Source organism: Protomyctophum parallelum (genome assembly GCF_964188405.1).
Source record: "Protomyctophum parallelum genome assembly, chromosome: 10".
Lineage (NCBI taxonomy): Eukaryota > Metazoa > Chordata > Actinopteri > Myctophiformes > Myctophidae > Protomyctophum > Protomyctophum parallelum.
In genome coordinates, this window is record NC_139704.1 from 28,755,755 (window position 1) to 28,775,248 (window position 19,494).

The 19,494-nt window shown below is 42.5% G+C and overlaps 1 protein-coding gene across 1 annotated transcript; it reads left to right on the plus strand.

Annotated features, from left to right (window-relative positions):
• Window positions 1-6,619: 6,619 nt before the first annotated feature.
• Window positions 6,620-18,582, plus strand: pyroxd2 (pyridine nucleotide-disulphide oxidoreductase domain 2). The gene is made up of 16 exons (XM_083774609.1): window positions 6,620-6,743; window positions 7,445-7,464; window positions 7,691-7,784; window positions 8,785-8,858; window positions 8,990-9,145; window positions 11,238-11,394; window positions 12,537-12,598; window positions 12,696-12,793; window positions 12,973-13,114; window positions 14,600-14,734; window positions 15,209-15,281; window positions 15,718-15,871; window positions 15,952-16,103; window positions 16,952-17,058; window positions 17,606-17,726; window positions 18,412-18,582. The coding sequence occupies exons 1-16, from the start codon at window positions 6,623-6,625 to the stop codon at window positions 18,480-18,482; spliced, it is 1,737 nt and encodes a 578-aa protein (XP_083630735.1). The 5' UTR covers window positions 6,620-6,622; the 3' UTR covers window positions 18,483-18,582.
• The last annotated feature ends 912 nt before the right edge of the window (window positions 18,583-19,494 follow it).

Below are 19,494 nucleotides of genomic sequence, written 5' to 3' on the forward strand. Positions count from 1 at the left end.
ACCAAATAGACCTTCATAGATCTTTAACTCTTGAAAGTGTAAAATTCATTTTACGCTCTCAATGATGAAAGAATCGCCTACGAACGTACATTACTGTTAATTTACAAGAAGTCTACACAACTAAATGTCTAAATGTCGTCACAGGGTGGTCCGTGGCTCAAATGACAAATAAATAATTGGCCTTCATATGAAAAAGGTTGAAAGCCACTGGTCTAATCTAATGAATATCAAACTGAGGGTCCTCTCAAAAAAAGTTTGAGAACCACTGCTTTAGCCCAGTTTGCCCCAGTTCTATCCCCAGCTTAGCTCAGGTACATAGGAATGGACATAAACAACTCCATGTATAGACTGGACATTGGTAGCGACGCTGTGCTTCTGTGTCAAACGGAAGAGGATGTGATCAAACCTTAGGGGCCATTTGTGTGTTATGAAGATCCACTGGTTATGATATCCTTGGCAATACCTTAAGTAGGGTGATTTAGCCTACTAGCTCTATACCTTTTATATACAGTAGGTATGGATCACTTCTCGTGGCGGTTGGTCACCGTCACTGACAGGCTCAGTTAAGTAGCTACCGCTGATCACATGAATCAACAATCCAACGTCTATTGTGAATGAGTGGCTGTATGTTAGAACCAGTACCAGTATGATATACAAATACAGTTTCATGGTTTGTTTAGTTTAGTTGTGGCCATGATGATGTGTGGATTACCACAGAGGAGGAAGTCATATTTCCCAATGACCACCTCTAAGTTATTCTCCTGGTGCAGTAAACCCAGGACAGGAGCCTGTGCATGGGTAATAGCTTAGTCAGCTGGTGAACAGCACATCAACTACAATACATAGTAACATCATAATTATTTTTTCATGGATTTCACGATGCCATGCCAGACGTCCCGGTCCTTCATTGCCATCCCCAGTTCCTGCTTACTGATGCATGTGTCCCTCGCAATGACATCAGGGAACGGCAGTTTTCTACCGCTGGTCTGCTTTGAGGCAGGATTCCAGAGAAGAAGGAAAGATAGATAACCTCATGATCAGCTCTGTAGCAGTGGCTGGCAAACTGTTCTACTGGATCGTACTAGTGAATAAACACAGGGAAGGTTGCCGTATATTAGAGAAGTCGTTGGGTGGCTCTTCAAGAGAGATTTTGCGCTCTCATTAGGCAGGTGTCTCAGAAGGTGTCATCCAGCCGTTTCTCTAATTTCTTTGAAAGTGTCCATGTCTCAAGCCATAGAGTAGAATCTGCTTAACGGTCGTCCTGAACCTCTTACTAAGCTGGGATGACCTGATCTTATGCATGTCATTGCAGGCTGACCAGGCCATACACTTCCTAGTTTAAATAGGTAGTATATGATCTCAGGTAGAGCATTGGATCTCAGTTAGTGTTGTGAGAGCACTGGTTCCTAAACCTTTTGTCTCGAGACCCAAAAGATTAGTTGTCATAAGAAAATAAATGGAGTTGGAACAACAGATGTTCAGGAGGCGGAGGAACACACCTTGACCATACCTTCACGCCATCCTCCGCCCTCCACGCCAATCTACCTGAGCCTACTTATACCCGCCCAATACAACCCAGCATCCTCTATGCTTTTCGTATCCCGCCACCATCCCCATCACCACCACAGGACCAGCAGCATCTCCACTGCTCCATCTCCTCACCTCCTCCCTTCCTCGCAGTTCCCACGGGGGGGATCATGCCTCCACGTGTACCGCGGGCTGACCGCCACACGACCCCCTCCCCAAAGACTCCAGGTTACCCCCCCGGAACCCACGCCCCGCTCCCTCCACTCTCCTCCTCATCATTTCATTAATTAATTCATAAAATCTTTAAACCTTCCACAATGGTGTGTTCATTCCAACTAGTGAATTGACTTATTGACTTTCAGCCTGTCTGAACTTTGCATTGGTCCTCAATACTACAAACCTGCTATACTCTTAAATACAAACACTGTATAAATAGTTGCAAATATACATTCTGACTCTGTCAGGTAGACTGGTTATTTATGTAAGGTTTGGACTGTGATTATACTGTACATCACTGGGACCAAGAAAACATGAATGAACTGTGATACCAACACATTAAAATGACCTTGAATGTTAAATGGAGCTATTTGCATTTGTATATTACATTTGTAGGGTTGGGTTTTGATAGCTGCTTTGGAGATGGTTAAAAGTTTGTAAACTATACAGATGAATTACACTCCAAGTTACAAAACTCTGCTCATAAACATAATATGTGTGCATCCCTTTTTGAGTGGTGCAACCACTCCGGAGCGATGTGTGTGGGTGGCTCGGTGGCTGGTTGGCTGGCTGGGTGGGTGAGCACGAAAATAGCATGGTTGTTTTTCACCACCTGTGCGCAACCTAACACACACACAAACACACATTAACTGTATATATGATGATTTCAGGTGTGCCAGTACAGTGACAGTACAGTACAGTACAAAAGGGTACAGCAGAGGGACCCCCACACGGTATTCTCAACCGTTTCGGTCGTGGGGCGGCTCGCCGGAACCGGGCCGGCACCCTGGCTGTGGTCCTGTGGGTCTGGAACTTCTGGGGGCCCCACACGGAGTTGCACCACTCACTTCACACGGGTGTGATTTTTTTATATACTTCCATGGTACCTGTCTGTCTATTGCTTAAAATTACTCAAAGTGAACACACACTGCATTTAGCACAGGTTATGGCTCTGTGCATTAGAAGATTCTTGTCAAAGGTTGTGTGAGTTCAATCCCCATTTATAGGAAATGCAATCTTAAATGCAACCTTATGCTTTAGATAACTCCTGGAGGAATGATTGAAAAAGCTCGCAATGTAAGCCTTTAGTTTTAAATTAGGCAAACATAGGGAAAATGTAATAACCTGCTCTTAAATCTCTAGGTACCTCACTATGTAATAGTTTTCTTTTTTACTTACTCATTTTCTGTTTCTTGTCGTTTCTGTGTTTTATATAGACTATATAAAACACAAATTCAAAATCTTAAAGATTGCAAATGAGGGTAAACCTCAGTGCTCTTTTCGAGAATGAATAAAGGTTTCATATATTTGTCAAATTCCTGATGCATATAAGGTTTTAAACAGATTTTGATAAAATGGTAGCCCTGCTGCATTTGTTTAGTAAGGGTCAGAGGACTGCCTGCAAGGACTGGGCTTAAAACCTGTATAGATTCAAATCAGAACATTGTTACTCCACCAGTGTGAGTGTGTGTGTGTGTGTGTGTGTGTGTGTGTGTGTAAAGTGTGTGTCACATGGACACCCCCCCCCCCCCCACACACACACACACACACACTTTATGTCACTGTAAAGTGCTTAAATAAGCAAAACAAGCATATATAGAAAAACACAAGCACATTATCACATTAACATGTACTGTATGTTTCAATTTCGATTATCGGTTGTAGGCTATTTGTTTAAATTGTGAGCAATAACGTATGGATATGTAATGTTTGTGTATTCTTGTAGGCCTATTATGTTGCAATTTTCTTTTTGTTTATCTTACTAATCTAACAATTTTCATGTATGCAAAAGGTGCCAAGAGGAGGGAGTGTTATGGCAATTTCTGTCATTTATTGATCTACCATTTCTTGAATGTATGCATATATCACAAGTTGCCATTTGCCTGACGTCCTTTCAGGGGGCACACCCCACCTGTATACACAATACAGCAATTCAATTCAGTTGAATTAAACTCAAAGAAGCTTTATTAGCACGAGAAAACATACATTTACATTGTCAAAGCAAGGGTCAAAATATAAAAACTGTTGAAAATGGAGAAAATATATACAGTTGGAGGGGGTACAAACAGTGTGTACACAGAGCTACACATTGCCACACCTATTGTTTCTTGTTCATGGGACCCCTGGGTGCCTGGCTTGGGAGAGAGGTATAAAGACACATGAAAACATGATGCTAGTCAGTTGTTCTTGTGCCAGTAGGCGCCCACGGGGCGGAGCATTCTCATGCTTCTATTACAGCCTCTGAAAGATGCGGTTCGTTTGTTGCTGTTTTTCTGCATAGGTACTCTTTTACGGTTAAAAAATCTCCAAAAAGGCCCAAAAATGCCATATCTTGAGCGTCATAGATCCTTTGACCAACTTTAACCAACTTTTGATGAATTTGGACAGACCAGGGTTCCTCCAACCAGGGTACATCCACTTGTGACTGAGGTGGTGAAGGAGATCCATTCTCCTGGGCTTGTTGAGATGCTTGGCGTTCCAACTCATCTAGTTGTAGTATCTGTCGTATCTCTTGTAAAGCCTCATACCATTCGTCTGAATGTGTTGATGCTGGCCTCACCTTGCTGGATTCAGGTGTGATGATGCATCTAGCAAAAGTGTCCCTGATTCTTTCCTTCACTACTTTCCAGGTTTTCTTCTTCTTTTTAGGAGTTCCCACTGAGGCGCTGAAGGTCCCTGCATCTTCAGCAGCATGAGGTCCATCCTGTGACTGAGGTGACGATGATAGAGGTGGAGCAGGTCCAATCTCCTGGACTAGTTGTGGTGGAGAAGGTTCATCCTCAGGCCCAGGTTCAAGCTGGGCCTGAGGTGGTGTGCTGATGAGGCTTGAATCATCTTCTGAAGTGAAGGTCCCTGCATCTCCAGGCCAGGGTTCATCTACCAGTCTGGGCAGAGACTTGGGGCATGTTGTTCTCTTCTTGAACACCCCATTCTTCTCTCCTTCCATTTTCAGAACCTTGTTGTTGTTTTTTGTTGTCGCCGTCATCTCGTTCATCTCTTCTTGCGTGAGGAGACTTTCAATCAGTTTGTCTTTTCCATCAGCACCCTCTTCCCAATGGTCTGTTTGAACTACTGCTGGCTTTCCCTCACTGGATTCAGGTGTGATGATGATGCTGATGGCGGTGGACGATGGATGCTCAGTAGCATGAACTAATGCTACAACCTGGATGGATGATTCAGTTGTGATGATGTTGGTGGCAGTGGATGGCTGCTCAGTATCAGATGGTGGTGGAGTGCAGATTTTGCTGAAGCCATCTTCAGCAAAAGGTTCATCCTGGGCTTGAGGTGATTGCATTGGAGCGCTGATGATGAGTGAAGAAGAACCGCTTGTACTCTTCGATGCTCCAAAGAAACTCTTCTTCTCCTTCCTGCTGTTCACTTTGTAGTCACAGGACCCATGGGTGTCTGTGCTGATGTCCTCCACTCTGGAGAAACGCAGTAGCGTTACTGGATCGGGGCTGTTCTGCACTTTGAACAAACGTTTTTTCAGCCTTCTTAGGAATCCCCTTGTTTCTCCTGTCCCCCCATCTTCACTGGAACCAGGAGAAGGATGATCTGTGCTGTTTTCCAACTTGTACGATTTTGATTTGATCATCGATCTGTTCACTTGGTAGCCTGCTGTCGTTCTTCTGCCCTCCTCCACCTCACTGGACCCATGGGTGTCTGTGCTGATGATGTCCTCCACTCTGGAGAAACGCAGTAGCGTTACTGGATCGGGGCTGTTCTGCACTTTGAACAAACGTTTTTTCACCCGTCTCAGGAACCCTGCTGTTTCTCCTGTCTCCCCTTCTTCACTGGAACCAGAAGGATAATCTCTGCTGTTCTCCAACTTGTGGGATTTTGATTTGATCATTCTGCTCACTTTGTAGTTTAAGTAGGTTACAGTAGATTACGGTGCTAGTGTAAAACTCTAACATACAGCTGCTGATTTCACAATGAGTTATGGTATCCTGTCACTTGCCTTTTTAAGTGAATCAAAATCAACAAAAACTAAGTGGAAACCATGGTAACATCGAATTCCATCAACAAGACACGTCACGTTAGTTTAACGTGACGTGGTTTGTTGACAAACCATGGCAACGCAGTTTTAACGTGACGTGGTTTGTTGACAAACCATGGCAACGCGGCGCCTCACAGCGAGGTCAGGGCTACGTCACGGTCAAGTTGAGACACGCCCACCCAGCTTCTACGACTACGTGCTAAAACCTTTTTTACAGTCTATGCCGTGAACGGGCGTGTGGAAACAGCCTGACTCTGGCCTAATTTAAATAACGCGCTGCGGCGCTACCATGGTTATAACGCGCAGCTCCACCAATCAGAAACGATAGTGTTCCGACTAGGTTCGCTGCGCACTGCGCATGTGCGTTCACCACTTTCTCTTCGCCAGATGACCGGGTCTGTGGGAACGAGGCTAGGAGTAGGAGGATGCTAATTTGAGTTGAGGTTCACAGCCTACATTATTTTAACCACTTCAGCCCATAGAGTTATATAGCTTCAGCCCTATACTGTGGCCATTTGAAAATAGATGGGACGCATTGTGAGCTTATATTTGTAGTCAGATCGGCTATTTTTGAAATGGGACATTCTGTACAACGAGTAGGCTATACTTTTACTTTTGGTATAGGCTTAAGTACATTTCGATGCCAATACTTTTGTACTTTTACGCAATTACATTTTGAAGGCCTATTATTTCTATATTGCCGGCGTATACTTTTACACTTTTTTCCACCACTGAGTAAAAGTATGTTGAATGATATCTGTGTTAATGTTAATGTCTTGTCATCGTTAAAAAACGGACGATAGGTCAGCTTGACCCCCGCTGAACCCGGCCTGGGAGTAAGAAAGTGGGAGGGGTTTTGATCTCGTCAAAGTTTTTGCTATGGCTGCGGCGATCTGTAAGGGACGAGGTCGGCGGACTGCTCTAACTCTGGTGACATCAGTGACGAGAGCCTGCCACTCCGCGATCAAAGCACAATACGATGCACTGATCATCGGAGGAGGTAGGTCAGTGAAAATGGAAAGAAAAGCAGCCTAAAACGCTAACAGGAGTAGTCTATACTATAATGTGCTATATTTTCCGTTTGTATTGTAACTATCACGGCTGCAATTGTGATGGCTGGCGAATAGCCTAGTGACTTTGCATCATCTTTGCAAAGGTTCGTTGACTGAAATCACTGAATGACTGTTGATGTTTGAATGGGCTATAATATCAATATAATATGTAGTTGTAGTCTGCAGTATATGTTGTCCGTTATGACTCTGAGTCAACTTTGGACTCCCCGACCTTACAGCAGCCTATAAAAGTCACCAGCTTGCTTGCACAAAGCAAGCTGACCTGTCCTGTCCTACAGACCTTCCATAATATAGCCTAATAAATTATTAATTGATTAGATTGCTTTGTCCATAGCCATTAGAGAATATACGGTAGGTACATCTATGTAGTTTGCCAATTAATATACTCATATTATACATTTCCCTTCTAAACGGACTTTAACCTCGATGTTACAGTAATATTACACATGTCAGTAACAAATAATAAGTAGTCTCTCAAGACAGAGTAGACTGTTGTTGACTCACGTCAACTCAAATTTCGAGGAACAACAGTCAAATTTCGAGGAACAACAGGGTCGCTGTTTTCCCGAATATTTGACGATGGGATTCTCAGATTGAACAATAATTAACAATTATCTTTAAATTCCAGGTCACAATGGACTGGTGGCAGTGAGTAATGACATCTGTTTATATTCCAACAATATCCCAACATATCTGTGAACTCCTTTCCTTTCTAGAATATGCATGGCTGTGTGTGTGTGTGTGTGTGTGTGTGTGTGTGTGTGTGTGTGTGTGTGTGTGTGTGTGTGTGTGTGTGTGTGTGTGTGTGTGTGTGTGTGTGTGTGTGTGTGTGCGTGCGTGCGCGCGCGCGTGTGTGTGGTTTGTTGGTTTGCAGGCTGCCTATCTCCAAATGGGAGGTTTGGAAACAGCAGTGTTGGAGCGCAGACATGTGCTGGGAGGTGCAGCTGTGACAGAAGAGATCTTTCCAGGTATGATGATTTCCTGTTGTTGGGGCTCATCATGTGGTTCAACCAGGGTCTGGATGATGAAGTAACATTTCAATAGGTTTTAAGCTCTACACACATCAACCATTTTGGAAATAACTTGGGCCCTTTCCCAACTTTCCTTCACAGGTCTTACCAATAGGCTACTTATTAACGCTTTGTTACATTTAGTGTACAGTCTCGCGTAGCTGCAGACAACTATTCCACAATTTCCGAATGACGAAAGCACTTGAAAATTGCAGGAGGCAACCGTCTATATGGCCACGCAAGACTATTTAGTGTAGCACAGTGGTTCTCAAACTTTTCTAACTTCAAGGACATAACTCTGAGAGTGTACAAATGGAACCAAAAGTTACACACTCTGCTCACCTATGTCCCATACAGTAGGTCCCATAGGGCAGGCTACGTGCGCATATGGAACCCACTCAAGGACACGTTTTGAGACCCACTGGTGTAGCAGAGTGTTTCCAGTGAAGGAAGTATTGAAGGGGCCTTAAATAGGAAGATTTATTCTGTGTGCATAGAGCCTATTACAGCAAACACACAAGATCACTTCTTTTGGTCACATGATCCATTCTCAGTGTATTGAGGAATTATCATCCGGACAAAATGGCAGAGGTGAACTTGTGTGTGTGGAACTGGAAATTACATTTTTGAATCTATTTAGGCAAGTGGTGTGTGAGTGTGTAAAAATACATAGTAGTGAGTGGATACATTTACCATTATTCCTTATATAACAAAAAAATAAAACATTGCATGGATGCACCTGGGATGTATCCTCAGTGATGTATCCCAAGGTCATCAGGGTTTCGTGTCTCTCGAACATCATACCCCTCCTGCTCTCACCAGGCCCACGACCTGATGTGCGTTGCACCAGTCCTGGGCAGTGTGTTGTCCTGTACTTGACTTGGTGGTGGATATGGTAAAAATTATACATAACTTTTAAGCACAAATTAATTATATTCCATAAATGTTCTATATGCAGGTTTCCACTTCTCCAGATGTTCATATTTGCTCAGTTTATTGAGACCCCACATCTACGCAGACTTAGAGCTCAAGGTAAACGTGTCCAAAGTGTTATATTTTTAATTCATACATTTGCATCAAATCAAAAATCGGTATTAATGTACAATAATATATATACAATAATGTTACCTTTGGATTTGCCTTTATTTATTTGGGTGCTTTAGAAACATGGACTCAAGGTGTACACGAGGAACCCCCATGCTTTCACCCCCATGTTGGAGGAGGGGGTGGGAGGTGCTCCACCCAGGTCTCTCACCCTGGGTGCAGACCTGGCCATGAACCAGAGGGAGATTGGCAAGTTCTCACAGAAGGATGCTGAGGTACAGTGTGCATAATCATTGGTCACTGTTAGTATAGCTTACCTGAAAGACCTTTTGGCCGTACTGAAGGAAATGTATATCCTAGTAGTAGTCCACTGTCATGGTCCTACTCGTCGGAGACCACTCCTACGGTAGGTCATTCATCGATGCACTGCTACAGTAGCCTACACTGCAATTTACAATTTAGGAATTTACAATTTAGGCATTTAGCAGACGCTCTTAATCCAGAGTGACTTACATTCATTGGCATCCGTTAGTCTCGAGAGACTATGGAGTCGCCCTCTGGAAAGGGGTTCTTCAGCTTCTGGTGCAGCGTTCAGTGTGTCTGAGTAGACCAATGCAGGATTTGCACTCCCTTCCGCACTTCCCACAGGGAAAGACTGATGCTGGTCTGTTTGGTTGGTTTTGGGCCTTATTCTTTTGCCTTAGTCTCTTTGCCACGGATTGCTGGGCGAGCGTTTCTTCAAACTTGGAGAGACCGCCTTCGATGATCTGTCTCCAAGCTGTGCGATCGGATGCTGCAGCTTCCCAGGTATCCAGATCGATGTCCAAGGCCTTCAGGTCTCGCTTGCAAATGTCTTTGTAGCGCAGTTTTGGTCTGCCTACAGGACGTTTTCTGTTAACTAGTTCTCCATAGAGGAGATCCTTTGGAATCCGTCCGACATCCATCCTCACCACATGACCGAGCCAGCGCATGCGTCTCTGTTTCAGAGTGCTGTACATGGTGGGGATTCCAGCACTCTCCAGGACGGTGTTGTTTGGCACTTTGTCTTGCCAGGTGATGCCCATAATGCGTCTAAGGCAGCGCATGTGAACAAAAAGCATGGCAATACATCACATACAAAAAAAGTAGTTATCATGAATCAAACGTAAGCTAAGAACGTAACAGTGGAATATCTATATAATGAAACTATGCATATATACTTTATAGTGCTATGTCTACATAAAATGCTATTATAATGCTATGTCTACATAAAATGCTATAAGTCTACATAAAATGCTATCTAAGTTACCTAAGTTGAGCCTTCGCATATGCCTGTAAGGTCGTCGGGGCTAGGGCAAGTGCTACGGGCCATGATGGAGTCTGAAGAGGTGGGTTTTCAGACTACGGTAGAAGATTGGGAGTGAGGCTGCTGTTCTGATTGTAATGGGAAGTGCATTCCATAGTTTTGGAGCCAGAAGGGAGAATAGTTTGGGACAGCATTGTCCCGGCGTTTTTAGTGAAGGTACTTCCAGCTTCCCTGCGTTGGCTGAGTGAGCGGGAGTGTTTGTATGGTTCGATCTGACTTGCAAGATATGGGGGAGCCATACCTTTGGTTGCTTTGAATGCCAGCATCAGAGTTTTGTATTCTGTGCAGGCAGCGACCGGGAGCCAATGGAGGGGGGAGACATGTGAGAATTTTGGCTGGTTGAAGACCAAGCAAGCATTATGTTCACTGCAGTGTGATGTTGTACACTTCTGCCCTCAAGTGGCTGACTTGAACTGCTATTCAAACTAGAAACTAATGACAATCACAGTCAATGTAAATGTACTATAATTGGTATTTTTGGTTAAACATATATACACCTATATACAGGTTTAATGTTTGTTTTTAGTTCAGTGTTTGTTTTAAAAACGCCATTGACAATGAAGGGAAAATTTACGTCATCTTGTCCCTAACACAAACATTAAATGCCATTAACAATGAAGAGAATTTGTGTTGAGTTTGTGTTGGCACCGTTTGTTTTACATCACCATTACATCAATGGTTTCAACATGAGTTAGACTTTAATATATTAGCGCCCCTCACTTCACACGGGTGTGATTTTTAAAGCTCTATGCTCAGACAAAAGTGTTTGTTCAGTAGGGTCTCCCCATGTCTCTCCAGCTCTTTTAATAATACAAAATTACACTGGTTGGGTGTACATGGGTAGCCAATTTCATCCAATCAGGACAGAGTGCACATTTATCAGCTTCAATTTTAGTCTTCCAGTTCAACTCGCTTCAGCGAGAACCTTTCCTCTCCATCAATATCTTAGCCTGTCTTCTTTTCTCTCACACAAAGGTGTGTCACCCCAACCGATACACTAATGATCTTTGACCTCTACGCAGGCATTTCCGAGATTTGTTTCATACCTGGATAAACTAGCAGGGGCCATCCACCCTCTCCTGGATGCCCCTCCTGTCGATATCCCAGGGATCATCAACACAGGACCACTGAGGAAGAGGCTGGCCGCAGCTAAGACTCTGATGCCTGTGGTTAAATGTGGTATGTTGACTCTGATTGACTATATGCAGACAGCGGCCATGTTTCCATTGGAGTTTGGAAGCACTCTTTTTCAGTAAAGCATCATCCTGCTGCCTCCTGCATTGTGCAAATTCAAAACGGGTGGTACGCAGGGCTGTTATCAAACGAGCACTTCCAAACTCAACCACTTAAAAAAATAGTCACCTGCAAGGAAGTTCTAGCTAACATGTCTACAGCGGTGGATTTTTATGAAACAAACACTGCTTTCAAACAAAACTTGATGGCAAGATGGCCGTGGTCTGCATATGGTCAATTGTTAAATGTTGTATGTGGACTCTGATGCCCATGGTTAAAATGTCGTATGTGGACTCTGATGACCATGGTTAAAATGTCGTATGTGGACTCTGATGCCCATGATCAACACCCTAATTGACCCGGGTTATTTAATCCATTAAACCATAGCGCCCGGCGATTTATAGTAGCGGAGCACTTTTACCGACGGACCGGATTTTATCCCGGATGTGACTGTAGCAGCTACATTTAGCCAAAACACTCAAGTCTAGGCCATCTAAGACATGAACTTTTCTTAGAATTAGACTTTATGGTTTAGATCAAGAGTTATTAACGTTTTAAGACTTTCGGTATCGTCGGCAAAACGGGGGGGGGGACATTTTCTATGATGTCCCAACATGCACAACATTGAATGTTGTCAGGCTGTGGAGCGATGTGATTGGTTTTGATATCAATAACCTCCGTCTTTTTGATCAAACTTCGTCCTGGGCGCTGGGTGTTACTAATTGAAAGGACGGTGAACTTCGCCCCGGGACGATCGGGGTGTTAAATGTGGTATGTTGATGCCCATGGTTAACCCATTTAGACCTGAGCTCGATTCTACAAATGCATTTAAATCCTGACAGTTCTGAAAACCCATGTTTCTATGTCAGTGGTTATCAAACTATTTCATGTCAAGGTCCACAGAAATTATATGTAATCGGCCGCCGATTGTTTCAGCGACCACCCCCCCCCCATGTTTGTTTGACATATAGGGCCATCACCCAGATAGTTGCATTCAGTCCACTACAGGTGGAACATGTATTTACCTTAATAATAGAACTGTTCATTTAACTCAGTATTTCTTAAAGCTAACTATATTTTATTGACAGGTCTGAAACTGGGAAAGAATATTCCTGACTTCTATGAGATTGTGACTGCACCAGCAATGAAGGTTTGCCATTCCTGACATTATGATTTAGCTTTGATTAAAACTTCATAACGATTGCTTCAAGACCACTGAGCCTGACTGACCTACTGTACATCTTCAGATCCTGAATCGCTGGTTTGAGTCCGAACCACTCATCGCAACATTGGCTACTGATGCTGTCATAGGAGCTATGACCAGTCCTAACAATCCTGGTAGTGGGTGAGACAAACATCAAGCATACAGTACACACACACACACACACACACACACACACACACACACACACACACACACACACACACACGCATGCAGCCACCCGCGCGCACGCATGCACGCACACAGACACCATGTGATCTGTTCAAATCATCAGTTTTAAGTGTAATGTTCTTGACTTGAAGGTATGTTCTCCTGCACCATGTGATGGGGGAGCTGGAGAAGGAGAAAGGGTCATGGGGTTATGTGGAGGGGGGCATGGGAGGTGTGTCGAAGGCTATCGCCAGCTCTGCGCGCTCCCATGGTGCGCACATCTTCACTGAACAGGTGAGGTGATTCTGTCTCCTGTTCTAGACGTCCATTGCTGCTTTCATTTATTGGTGTTCATGATGATGTCTTTATGGCTCCACCGACAGCTGTTGTCCATATGTCCAACCATATGTCCCAGTCTCATGAACACGTTATCTCAGGAATGTCTTTCTTCAAATCTGGCACAAACAAGAATGAACTGAATGGAATTTGGTGGTCAGGGTCACCGTGAACTCACAAAACACTATTATTAGTATTTCAACATAACTGTCTAATAGGGTAAAATCATAGTAGTGACATTTTATGTCCAAAATATCTAAGGTCAACATCATAATGTTATGCACAAACAGTTTTTGGACAATTGGACAATTAAATACCTTTAACTCATTTACCGTCAACATCGCCTTTTGACGCCTCCTGGTCCAAACGCCCTCTGCGCCGAGTTCACCTTTTGACGCCTATTTTAATATAAATTGATTACGGTTCACAACTGTGTTCTCTACGCCCTCGTAAGACTCCGGTTCGGGTGCTCAATTTGTTCAAAATGAGCTTTATTTGCGCCTCATTTCTCTAAACGATATGATCCCTGGTTACAAAATGTAGACTCAGGAAAAGAAGGGGAGATTGTGAACCTATTTCACATTTGGTCAGATAAGGAATTGGTGAATTAATGCTGGGTGCCCCCCCTTGAAACTGGGATAACTGGGTTAATTGGCTTAGCTGACATTGAGCTTCAGGTGAAGGTTATTGCACCATGTTTTGAAGCTCCATCTAGCTCAGGGTTCCCCAATAGGGCTAATGAAAGTTACAGGTATGGTGTGTGTGATATGAAGTGTGAGATTACCATAATGACAGTAATCCTTAATCATATTCAAGGGCTTTTGGCACTTGTAGAGAGTGTACAAGTGGAGAGTGTACAAATGGAACCAAATGGACCATAACAGGTCCATTTGGTTCCATTTGTACTCAATCAGAGTTAAGTTGACATTGATTTTAGGATATCAAAATAAATAAATAAAAGTTATAATTGAGGTCCCAGATATAAATTAAATGGGGGTCAGTAGCCTATGCATGTCAAACTGGGCATAATTCAAATAAAAATGAGAATCACTGCTAGAGCCCCACCATATCATTTCAAATGGGGTCTTGCCCTGAAAATGAATTCATTTTACACTCTCAAGAGTTAAAGATCTACAAGGGCCCATTTGGTTACCAACTCTCCATCATTTAGCTGGGGACCACCTGGAACGCCCTCAAATTAATTAATTAATTGGGGAACCCTGATCTAGCTCTATCAGTCCTCACTCCTCAGTAAATGATAGCGTCCAAGTGAAGACGGCATGTTTCTCACTGGACATTATTCACTGGAATGATACTGTACAATATGGTGATGACTCATATTTGCAATACACGCAATTCATTCTAATTGAACCATTTTGTACAGCAGCCGATTGGGTGTATTTTATCCAATAGCAATGTGGTCTTTTGTGGTCTATTCTTCAGGAGGTGGAGCAGGTGCTGGTTGGCTCAGACGGTGCTGCTAAGGGCGTGGTGATGAAAGATGGCACGGAGATTCATAGTAAAGTGGTTCTGTCCAACGCTACACCATATGTCACCTTTAAGAAGCTTGCGCCGCAGGTAGAAAAGTGAACAATGCTAATAAATGATTAATATTGTGCTTTATTTATATAGCAATCTTTACATGTGAAATGCTTGACTAGTCTATATTCGAGTTCAAGTTTCCTTTGTTGTCTTTAATATCTGTACATCAGGGATGCATAGCAGAATGAAATTTGGTTATGCTTAAAACACAGTTGAAAATAGATTTAAGAAACAAAAAAAAGGATTACAAACATTATGGCCCATAAATTGACCGGGATGTATCATGTATTAGACATGTAACCCCTGACCTATACGATAAACACATTATAGCACACATATTGGCTATTATTGAATGCGACTTTAATCAGGGATGCATCTTTGTGTTTATATTGACAATATATATTAAATATATAATGAAATAACTTCTTTATGTTGACAAAAAGGAGGCCAACACTGTAATGTGAACTGGAAGGTGTTTAATGTGTTTTGTAATAATTTTGGTCATTGTAGGGTTCCCTGTCTGCTGATTTCATCAGAGCTGTTGATCAGATTGATTACACCTCTCCTGTCACCAAGATCAATGGTAAACAGTCCATTTCCCTTAACCCCACTGTGTCCGTTAAATCAGGGGTCTTCAACGTTTTTCAAGCCAAGGACCCCCTAGCTGAGAGAGAGAGATGAAATGGGACCCCCCTACAATTACATATTGTATAAAATTGTGTCGCAGTTCAAATCATATATTTCATAGATAGTTTCATAGACCTGTTTGACAGCAACAGACACTTAAACCCTCAATACTTTGACCGTTGGCTCTGTACTCCTTCTCGACCAAACCGAAAATAGAGATGTAGATCTGCTATTTGTAGATCTAATATTCCTATTACACAAAGATTTGGAAACACCCCTGTAGTAACGCTTTATTGTTTTTGCTATGGTCAAAATAGCTATGGCAAAAGAAATGCTATGGCAAAAACAATAAATACATACAGTATAAATAAGTAATCCTAATGCAAACACAGTGGCTGTGGACAAGCTTCCCAACTTTCTATCATCTCCCACTCCTGACGGGAAGCCTGGCCCTCATCATCAGTGCTCCATCCACCTGAACTGTGAGAATGTGGAGGTCCTGGAGACGGCATACACCGACGCCGTAAATGGACGCCCCTCCTCAAGGTACGCACGCATGCACGCACACACGCAGTACGCACGCACGCACCACTCAGCCTCAACTCCATTATGTTCTATTTTTTTAGGCCCATGCTTGAGATGACCATCCCCTCTGTATTGGATCCTACTTTGGCTCCCCCTGGCTGTCATGTAGTGTCACTGTTCACCCAGTACACCCCATACCGTGTGGAAGGCAGGGAGTGGACGGACCAGGACCGGGAGGCTTACGCTGACGTTGGTGAGACACAGAAAATAGACAGAGCTTAACCACACAGTCAAACAGCAATGATTTCACTGCACTGCTGTGTTATCATTTAGTTTGATTGATTGATTGATTAATTGATTGATTGATTACTTTAATAACAGTTTGCAAAAGAAAAAAAGCACAAAAAGTACAGTTTAAATCCTTTTAGCATTGTGTTTGTATTACACTTTAATACAAACACAATGCTAAAAGGATTGAGCCAAAGACCCCTTTGGGGTCCCGTGTATTCAATTAATTGAAACATTTAATGACAGACAAATATACTGTATAAGCGAGTAGTAATCAAAAATAAAAACATGTACAGTAAACAGTTTTGGAGAGATGATCCCTGAATTTTGTTGAAGCAAGCATGCTAAGCTAAATCAGGGAACGATAACATTACAAAACCCCCATAGGGATACATAAGCAATATGTTGACATGACTTAAATCAGCAGACATTGACATTTGAACAGCCTATGCCAGGCTCTGATCAAAAGGTGGAGGCTGGGGTGGAGGAGGCGCTAAGCTCAGTGGATGCGAGGCGGCAGCAAGACAAGCAGGGGTGAAGTGAATGCAAGCCGTATTTAAAGGGACCGCTATGCTTGAGCGTAAATTCTGATTGGAGTATGAATGTGTGACGTAATGATCAGCTGAGATGTGAATGAAAATAGGAATGACTGACTGAAGCCGACTACAGCTTTAGGCATGCGACTCACATGTCCCTGTATAAACGCTGTGCTTCATCATCTGTGTTAGTATAGGAAACATGGTTTTAAAATGTTGTTCTCACTGGTCACTGTCATAATGAACATTGCATGTTTTTGTGTGTCTGTCTCTTTAGCGTTTGACTGGGTGGAACAGTACGCTCCTGGTTTCAAAGCGTCTGTTGTAGGCAGGGACATCCTGGCTCCCCCTGATCTGGAGAGAATCTTTGGCCTTACAGGAGGGGTATGTATTCACGGTGACACTGAGCAGGGATTTTTTTTTTTTTTTTAATGTTCTGTTTATTCATTTTTTGTTTTTTACAAATAGAAGTACATTCAGAAATAAAAACAGAGTCTGAGCAGGGATTTAAAGGTTGGTGTGCACTGTGCAGCTGATTTGCCTACCATCACACCCTACTATTGTCTGAAAAAGGAAGTCATTTATATCCTGGACCATCTTCCTTCTTTTGCATTTCACATAACAGTAACACCAGGGCTGTTAAAGCTGTTAATGGTTACAGACTCGTTTTACTACAACACATCGTCAATCACAATCAAAGTTCTTATCCGCTATGCAAAGTCACTCAACCGGTTGATGTACGGTCTGAGCTACTGCTTATTGCTCAGATCTTTATGACACAGCTGGTGTAACTGTCAGTATGAATAACTACAAGACATGTAATTAAACAGAGAAAGGAATACAAGAAAAGGAAATATGTAAGCAATTACCTAAACACAAATGTTGATGTGTGTTTTCTTCTTTTCTTTTCTTTCTTTTTATATCTTTACAGAATATCTTTCATGGATCAATGTCATTGGACCAGCTTTACCTTGCACGACCTTTGCCTTCTTTGGCAGATTATCGTTCACCAATTAAAGGTTTATACCTCTGTGGGAGTGGCAGTCATCCAGGTTTGTCTTAAATATTTTTAAACAGCCCCATGTTTCATATAGTGGAGCTCTGGGTTGGTCACACTCTATGTACCTGATGGGATATGGCTGAGGAAAGACACAGCTCAGTGTTTGTTTAATGATCTCTTAGGCAGTGGTGGAAAGTAACTAAGTACATGTACTGTACTTAACCCATTTTGGACTGCGGCCTGACCTAAGTTTGCTGGAAAAACTTCAAATATTTATATAGCAGCATCAAAAAAATTACATTTTTTTGAATACTGCACATAGTCATGCTGTAGATATTGTAGGGTTAGGGTTAGGGTTTTAGGGTTAGATTTTTATACATTTGAAAACTTACTTTTGGTACTTTGAGTACATTTTGATACCGATAATTTTGTACTTTTACTCAAGTACATTTTTAATTCCGGGCCTTTTACTTCATGTATCTTTCTACATTGCAATATTGATACTTAACCCATTCTGACCTGAGATCAGATTCTAAAAATGTCTGTTTGAAAATGACAGTTTTCTGAAAAAGCTATGTTTCTATGTCAGTCGTTCTTCGATTTTTCAAAAATAGCAGACCTACAAGCATCTGCTATTTTTCAATAGCTAAAGCATAGCATAATGCTAACGCCAATGCTTCCCGCCCCAAAATGGGTTAAGTAAATAATGCCAGTACGTGTTCCACCCCTGCTCTTAGGTGGTGGAGTGATGGGTTCCTCAGGCTGGAACGCTGCCCTCACTGCCATAGCTGACCTGAAACGACGATGAGACCTCATCACACATCATCATCATCACATCACCTCCACCTGCAGTCTGTGGACGATGAGACCTCATCACACATCGTCATCACATCACCTCCACCTGCAGTCTGTGGACAACAACATGTCCGTACACGGACAAATGTGTCCGTGGCGAGACTTGTCCTTGTCCGTGCATGGCAACTTCTAGATTTTGTTTTTACATAACATTATAATGTTCTTATTTTGATCACAAGACCGCATTACTGAATGTCAGTCTCCAGGTTTTCTTCAGAGTATGCATGACACCGATTTACTATACAATTTACAATTTAGGCATTTAGCAGACGCTCTTAATCCAGAGCGACTTGACTTACATTAAGCAAGACAAAAAGCATGGCAAAGTAGTTATCAAGAATCATACGAAAGCTAAGAACGTAACAGTGGAATATCTATATAATGAAACTATGCATGTATACTTTATAGTGCTATGTCTACAAAAATGCTATCTAAGTCTACATAAACTACTATGACACTACAGTATGGCACATTAGGAGTCCACTAGTACAGTGGTTTCTCAAACTTTTTTTATTTTCAAGGACCACCATAACTCTTGAGAGTGTACAAAATGGAACCAATGTACACTCTCAGAGTTACAGACCTGTAATGCTCATTCAGGGCTGCTAGGTCTGCTATGTGTTTCTGATAATATTATTGTCCACTCATTTGTACGTCCATGGCAAAAATAGACTTTTTGACAAAAATGTCCACCACAAGCCAGCATGGCGATGACCCCTGTTGTGGACGTCAGCAGCAGGTGCACTGATTTAAACATTATGTGGAGGATTAAAATGTTTCTCTGACTGTCACAACAACCCTGATGGGTAAATTACTCTGTTTAAACTTTAAATAAACATCTGACAAGCGTAAACAAAAAAATCATTAACACTCCTGCTAGGCTTCAGAGAATTCCTCCTTCTAAAAACCTCATCCATGAAGCCAGTATTATCATTGATATAATACCATGACTGGTGGAATTACTG

Coding starts and splice junctions, on each gene's coding strand:
- pyroxd2 (XM_083774609.1), top strand. CDS start 6,623: ATGGCTGCGGCGATCTGTAAGGGACGAGGTCGGCGGACTGCTCTAACT. Junction 8,859..8,989: donor ACGCAGACTTAGAGCTCAAG/GTAAACGTGTCC, acceptor TGGGTGCTTTAG/AAACATGGACTCAAGGTGTA. Junction 17,727..18,411: donor TGGGAGTGGCAGTCATCCAG/GTTTGTCTTAAA, acceptor CCCTGCTCTTAG/GTGGTGGAGTGATGGGTTCC.